Consider the following 8,291-nt stretch of genomic DNA (forward strand, 5'->3'; position numbering starts at 1 on the left):
GTAGTGGGTTTTTATAGCTTCACCGTATTGAAACAGTATCTAAGATATATTTCATATATTTCTTTCATATATGTAAAGAATAATTGAGTCCACTAGAATTCATAAAAAAATTTCTCGGTTTTGTAAATGTTCCATATCTGACTTTTTGCGTTATATTGCAGAAGATGTATCCGGTTTAAATTTTCCCCCTGGCCTGTGATGTTTTGAGTGACCTTGTCCTTAACAAACTTCTTTGACAGGAATCTAGGGAATCAACATGTGGATGTATTTTCTTTGACTGTCCATGGATAAGGGTAGTTATGTTTAAGCCCCCACCCCGGGCTTTTGACGTATTTTTAAAGAAATTCCTAATTGCCGTTTCAGTACCGTATTTGGGTTACACTTTTTACAAACTACACCAAGTGATTGAAGTCAGAAAAGAAAGAAGACGACTAAAAGAAATAGCAGAGAATGGAGAATCGCAACTTAAAGGTATTCATACAAGACTTCCTGATTCTGAAAAAATCCCAATGGTTTAGTAGACAGATGGGGGACTACAGGGATTTGTCACATGAAAGGTGAAAATAACGAACAGTGATCAATCTCATAACTCCTATAAGCAATACAAAATAGATAGTTGGGCAAACATGGATCCCTGGACACACCAGAGGTGGGATCAGGTGCGTAGGAGGAGTAAACATCCCCTGTTGACCGGTCACACCCGCCACATTTACACAACTATAGAATCGTATGTGTTTATAATTATAGAACACTAGTGATGGGGCATCGGTTCACTTTCATAATCGATCATCGGTTAGAATCGGTTGCTGCTTCCAATGGGATTTTCCGATTATAATCGGATGTTACATTTTTACTATATAAAGCATAATCTTGCAGGTTTTTTTTAAAAAAAAAATCTTCAATTATATATCAATTAGCTAATATCAATAACTCAATATGATGTTTTCTATGTTGTCTTGATGCTTTTGCACTTTGTATATAAGCACTTTATAGTTCATAATCACCTTAGCTTTGTGCTGGTTGGATAGTTGGATATATAACTAGCTCATAATTATGATGGATGCCATTGGAAGGTGAGATGCATATCCATATTGAATCTTACACGGAGATCAGAGACGGAAATTTAACTATATATTATTCAAAATTAAAACATAAAAAAGTACTAGTGCAGATTTGTTTTTTATTCAATACAAAGCATTACATTTCTTAAACAAATAGTTAACAGCTCTTTCTAGGAGAGAAATAGCAAGATAAACTAAACACCAGTATGATGTAAAACTCAGCATTTTAATCTAACTCATAATACCATTCAATCTCTCACCAAAATTTACTCATGTTTTTGCTCAAAAAAATAAACAAATCTACATTATCTGCACTCAGCCTACTTCTCTTTTTTGACATCAACCCACCAGCAAGAGAAAATACTCTCTCTAATTCCGGAATGTGCTCTATGAGATGTGTGGATCCGATGATCGATTATGAAAAAAAATAATCGATCATCAGAATCGGTAGCTTTTTTTCGTCGTTAATCGATGTTTTCTGATTATCAGTACAACACTATAGAACACACACACATTTTTAAACTAATGAATATGAGAATTTTATATTGATTTAGGTCTAATATGTTTTACAGCGTGACCGTGTTTGAGGGCGAAGCAAACAAATTTTGGCATTAGTATCTATATCCGAAACAGAACAAAAACAACCCGAAGAGGTCCCATGAGGAGGGACATATCAAAGCATCCTAATTTTGGATATTTGATCCGCCTATATATTGAACGCGGGAAATATAACGCAATTGATGTAAACAGTACATTGTGATGTCGTATTCAGCGTCGTTATTCAGCAAATTTACAAACATAGCGTTTTAACCTCAACAACAAACATTGTGTTAATTGTGGAGTGATTATATTTGATTAAGAAAATAAGATTGACATGCTTTTACGAATTTTATGTAACATCTCAGACCGACGAGAACTAGAGTAGACGAGATTCAAAATGGAGAAGTACATGTCCACGCGCTAATATTCGAATCGACGCCATTAGTACCAAAATTTTCAAGTTCCATAGGTATGGTTTAATTTTTCATTATTTTCCAATATTTTCCTTTTAAACATGTATATGCGTGTTACCTATAGGGAGAGCTCCGCTCTCACGGCCCTTCGGGCCTTGAGAGGGCTTCACCCTCTATAAACTGATTAATCTTCATAACATAACATCCATAGACATCCATGTACTCCAGAATCTCTTTTCGTTCATATGTGTATCAGGAACAAGTAAATAACATAACTCCGAGTCCTGTTCATTGTCACGAGCCATGGCTGAAATATATGCTCCCCATCCCTTGGAGAGGAGCATGCATTTCAACCGTGGCTTATGACGATGAGTCCTGTTGTTGAGTTTGAGTGTTATATTTTAAAAATGATTCAGGGAGAGATATTAACTTTCTACTTCACTTGCACTTTGGGCAAGTAAACTCAAACTTTCACTTGTCCGAATGAAAAACTTTGTTATCCAAAATATTTTTACTTTAATACACCTTTCATACAGTAATTTTAATTACTGGTATCTACTTTTATGGGGACGTCCAATATTATCAATGAATAGCCGTTTTCCTTCTTTACGTTACCAAATGTAAGACCTAGGTTACAATTGTGAATAAATTCAATTATATATTGCCAATTATTAATGATTTCATACAAGTTTATGGGTTGTCTAACTCTGGGGCATTAATGTTGTTGAGTGCAATTGATGGCAAAATAAAAATCAAATGTCAAAGTAATAGCTAAGAAAATTACAAAAGCCAAAAGCAGTCAATGGAGGTGCACTTGTGGTGATGTGTTGATATACGTGTATACATATACATGTATTTAAATCGAAAAAATAAAATTAAATAAAATGTTTCAAAAATGTAACAAATTAGTTCTTAGTCAATAACTCAATAAAAATGTGCATAGATACTATCCATTCTGTAAATTGTATTACGGGTAAGAAAATGCCCCTCTGTTTCATGAATCTTAATTTACTTTATTTTAATGTGCCCCACTGACTCCATGAATCTTTACTTTAATGTGCCCCTCTGATCCACGTGTCTTTTAATACTTTAATCTGCCCCACTGACTCCATGAATCTTTACTTTAATGTGCCCCTCTGATCCACGAGTCTTTTAATACTTTAATCTGCCCCACTGACTCCATGAATCTTTATTTTAATGTGCCCCTCTGATCCACAAGTCTTGAGAGAGATCTGCATTTCATTAAAGATATTGTATCATGACAAATCCATATTGACAAACTAGCTCAAGAATCTTATAGTATGATAACTGTTGAAATCATTTTTGTGTGTTTTTATTCAGTTCCAAGAACAGAAGATTTTAGAGACCGAATTAACCAGCTTGAAGAAAGGAGCAGTAAGTATAATTATTTGCTTTCCTCCTACACATGATTAGCCCTCACATGATGTGCTAGTCAGCCCTCACATGATGTGCTAGTTAGCCCACACATGATGTGCTAGTTAGCCCACACATGATGTGCTAGTTAGCCCTCACATGATGTGCTAGTCAGCCCTCACATGATGTGCTAGTTAGCCCTCACATGATGTGCTAGTTAGCCCACACATGATGTGCTAGTTAGCCCACACATGATGTGCTAGTTAGCCCTCACATGATGTGCTAGTTAGCCCTCACATGATGTGCTAGTTAGCCCACACATGATGTGCTAGTTAGCCCACACATGATGTGCTAGTTAGCCCTCACATGATGTGCTAGTTAGCCTTCACATGATGTGCTAGTCAGCCCTCACATGATGTGCTAGTTAGCCCTCACATGATGTGCTAGTTAGCCCTCACATGATGTGCTAGTTAGCCCTCACATGCTGTGCTAGTTAGCCCACAGATACTGTGCTAGTTAGCCTCTATATGTTGTGCTAGTTATCCTCTATATGCTGTGCTAGTTATCCTCTATATGCTGTGCTAGTTAGCCTCTATATGCTGTGATAGTTAGCCCACACATGCTGTGCTAGTTAGCCTCTATATGCTGTGCTAGTTAGCCTCTATATGCTGTGCTAGTTAGCCTCTATATGCTGTGCTAGTTAGCCCACACATGCTGTGCTAGTTAACCCACTGTCCAAATGAGCACCGTTCTCATTTTATTGTTTCACCCAGTCAGATTGACCATTTTTTTTTTATATACTATAGATCACAAGGTCAGATATTCTATATATACATGTACATATGCACTCAGATGTGTGATGGTGAAACTTTAAATTTTGAAAAAAAATTGGTGAACTTCATTTAGAACACGGTTTTGATATACATGTATGTTGCAGAAAAAACTTAAAAGATCTTAATCCCTTCCAGAATATGCATGCTGGTCACTCGACTGACCCATGGTGTTAATTGTCTTCTCTCAATAAAGGGGACCTTTCTGATCCTAAATTTTTTCAGCTTAAGACCATATTGATCAACACACAAACATGTACTTTCAGCCTTATGCTTGCATTATCCTAACTAAAGGCATATGATGTCTGAGGAGGAAAGGATGAGGTATTGCCAACATAGCAGAGTATATTAGGAACACTGGGAAAATGTCACCCATCTTAATTCAGCGGCAATTCACTGATCATCCTAAATTCAAATGTTTACCTGATCAAGATGTGGGGCTGACTGTGGGTGTGTCTGGTCAACAGAGGATGCTTGCTCCTCCTAGGCACCTGATCCCACCTCTGGTGTGTCCAGGGGTCCGTGTTTGCCCAACTATCTATGTTGTATTCCTTATAAGAGTTATGAGATTGGTCACTGTTTGTTATTTTCACCTTTCATGTGCACACTAAACTTTCATGTGTTCAAACACATTCATTTTGATTTATCAATTACGCAGAAGATTCAACACAGCGTAATCAACCAGCCCATCAGGCTAATATAATCAAATATTACTAGGCTATCAGGCTAATATGATCAATTATTACAAGGCCATTAGGCTAATATTTATAGGTTATAGACTTTGTATGGGAAAATATGACGACCGAGTTTTTTGGCGCGTAGACGGACCGAGCTTGCGAGGTCCGTTCGCGACAAAAAACGAGGTCGTCATGTCTATAACCTTTTTATTATATACTTTGAATTTCATTTAGAAACTAACAATAATTTTATTTTTAACAATAACTTTATCGGTTTAACTGAGTAAAAGATGAAAAACACGAAAAATTTGAAAATTTGATTGTGACGTAATGTTTGCGGGCCGGAATGTTTCCGGGCATATACATGTATCGTGTGATATATGCCCGCAAACTTTTAAAGAAAAAAGAAGAGATGAAATTGTAAGTATATAATAAGATCAATTATTGCTAGCCCAGTCCAAAGTGTATTGACCTAGTTTGTGAGAGTTTGAGAAGGCTGTTTTCTTCTTGCTCAATCACTGAAGACTTATTGGTATAAAAAAACCTCTGGCTGTTTCCATAATGTACATTCTCAGACTTGAAATGTAATAAAGTATACACACTGACAACTGTGTATCAAGTAGATGTTATTTGAAAGTACATCGATCACTGTATACCGCAAGGTTCACAAGAACTTCATTGTTACTGACAAGTCTCTCGTGTTTGTTTAAGATGATCTCCGTCACTAAGATTTATCACCACAATCCATTTTATCAAAATAAGATCATTGCAAATAATAGTTGGTTACAGTTTTGAGATACAGGCTTTCAAGCGGGCCCTATTTTCTAATTTTCCTTATTTTTTGTCAGAGGCCTTTATTTTCCTTATTTTAGTTCCACCCTCCTGTGATGTTATAAGATTAATTTAGATTTGTGGTGATATCATTCAGTCTGCAGACTGATTTGTGAATATGGCTCATGTTCTATTAAAGTCCTTGTATTTTAGATGGTAAATATTTTACTGTTAACATTTAATCTTTTTTAAGTTTCTATATAATACATGTAGTAATAGCTTTCATCATGTTATATTTTTGCTTGTACATTTCAAGAGAGTATACCAGCAACAGCAAAACAGTAATGTTTTCTTCTTGTCAAAGAGAGAGGACATCCTAAAGGAAAGCAAGCGTAAGTAGAAAAAAGTGCATGAATCAGTTTCTGATAAAACACAGGTATGTCCAATTCTCCGAGTGTAAAATATTCTTATTCATCTGACAAGTTCATAAAATTTTATTAGTTGTGTAATTTTTTTTTTTTAGTGAACAATTTCTCAAATGTTTGAACTTAATTACCAGTACCAGCAACAATTTTTTCGCCAGAATCTCACACATCAATTGAATGAGATGTCTAGTAGTCTGTTAATTACCCATAGGAAACGAAATCCAGAAATTGCACATTCCTGCTTCATGCTTATTAGGCATGCTTAATTTGTCTACACCAATCACAAAGTGCACATTTTTCCGTAATCAAGTGCAAAGATGTACACTTTTTGGTGTACACCATCTACACCCTGTACAGGGCATGTGTTGGTAAATGCACCGAAAATTTCAATATATTGGCTGAAAAATGATGAGACGGAAAATTTGCAGATTTTTCTCTGCGTATTTTGTTTAATAGCTGTGAAGTATATAAGAGAATAATTCCAGTGTATAATATTTAGTCATTTACAAAAGTTTAAAATGTATTTTAAAGAATAAATGAAAACGATTAATATTTTTTTCAATCATCAAAAAACAAGTTTGACACCAAAAAATCAGAAATATTTTGGATTATGACCTGGTATTTTTCAGATGTATGTAGGCATTTATAAATGCACATTAAAATATATTTTTGGTATTAAAAAAAATTTTGAATTCTAGTAATTACATTTACTTTGTACTGTATTTGCATTAAAATCATTAACTCTCCAATGATTGGTCAATTGATTGCGGTTTTGCGCCGTTTTGGCAATATTTCAGCCATTAACTCATCAATGAGGATCTCTTCAGCTGCCGAATGTCCATATCAAATATACTACACTAAACTAAACTGCACTTAAATATGAAGTATAAACCTACTACACTTGGTGTATAATGGTGCAGACAAATCGAGCTCACCCCGTATTCCTCCTTAAATGTGTATCATGGTGGGTTTTTTTTTTCCAGAAACTTTGGAAAATCTTTGCAAAGAGTACAAGTCTCTGGAAAAATCTGAAGAAGAGAGCACCTCAAATGTCGAATCTGAGATAGGCACAGAAAGCACCTCAAATATCGAGCCTGAGATGGACAAAGGAAACTAAGACTATTCTGTTGATTTTACATTTGACATTTTATAAATTATTCATTGAAATCATGAAATGTACATATCGTGCTCATCAAAGAATTCATTCAGAAATACAGTGTATACCCGATGTCTTTACTACATAGTTTTATATCATGCTGGGTCTTTAGTTATCCAGATTAAAGATGCCAAAGTTTGTCTTCTTCTTTTCCAGTGCATAGTCTCGGGGAACTGACATGTTGTGAATAATCATTAGTGTTTCGGGGTTTCAAATGATTTTAAATTTCTTTTTTGAAAATACACGAGAGCATGATGACAGGGCTTGGGGACAGATTTTTTTTAAACATGTGGATAGGGGTATACGGGGTATGACAGGCTAATGAAAAATTGTACTTCCCGTTTATCTCAATACTTGTATTTCATATTTGTGTAGTTAATGAATTATCCAGACATACTGGTTCACAAAACATGCTATGAGCAGGTGCCCCTTTTCTCGCTTTGATTTTCTCTCATTTTGAGTTAAATCTGCACCACTTAAACTTAGCAGTGTATATACCATGCGAGGGGATTTATTAAACACTCCGCACAATGAAAAACTCCGTTTGCCCTGCAATCCAATTATAAACAGATCTTCTCTAACCGTTCCAGAAGATCTGATTTTAATGCCCTGGCTCTTTAGATATCTACCTTTCACCTTCCTTCTCATCTACAGACCTTTTGCTTATGGAGTGCCAAATACAAACGTAATAAATGAAGATATCGTTAATTGTTAGAAGATATCATTAATTTATTTATTGCGTGCAACAGAATGCACCATCTCCTAAGGCTCCATATATCATATAATAATCAATTCCATACGAGCATCCTTGAATTATTGCAGGCTGGTGGCCAGATAGCTTGAAGTAGGTAGAGCACCTGACTGGAGATTCAGGGGGCCTGGGTTCAAATCCCTGTCTAGTCCGTTGCATTTTCTCCCTTTATGTTACACATCGGATTATGTAGTTTAAAAGGATTCTTTCTATCTCCCTAAGTGAAAAATTAGTCTAAATACAAATGAGATGCATGTATTGCAGTTTAAACGAGAATTACTGCTCCTTGTTAC

The 8,291-nt window shown here is 35.5% G+C and overlaps 1 protein-coding gene across 1 annotated transcript; it reads left to right on the plus strand.

Annotated features, from left to right (window-relative positions):
- Positions 1-142: 142 nt before the first annotated feature.
- On the plus strand, positions 143-7,387 carry LOC125665624 (ASNSD1 upstream open reading frame protein-like). Its single transcript, XM_048898364.2, has 4 exons — positions 143-471; positions 3,356-3,409; positions 5,983-6,058; positions 7,075-7,387. Exons 1-4 carry the CDS (start codon positions 451-453, stop codon positions 7,206-7,208), a joined length of 285 nt encoding a protein of 94 aa, XP_048754321.1. The 5' UTR covers positions 143-450; the 3' UTR covers positions 7,209-7,387.
- The last annotated feature ends 904 nt before the right edge of the window (positions 7,388-8,291 follow it).

Source organism: Ostrea edulis, chromosome 10 (genome assembly GCF_947568905.1).
Source record: "Ostrea edulis chromosome 10, xbOstEdul1.1, whole genome shotgun sequence".
Classification (NCBI taxonomy): domain Eukaryota; kingdom Metazoa; phylum Mollusca; class Bivalvia; order Ostreida; family Ostreidae; genus Ostrea; species Ostrea edulis.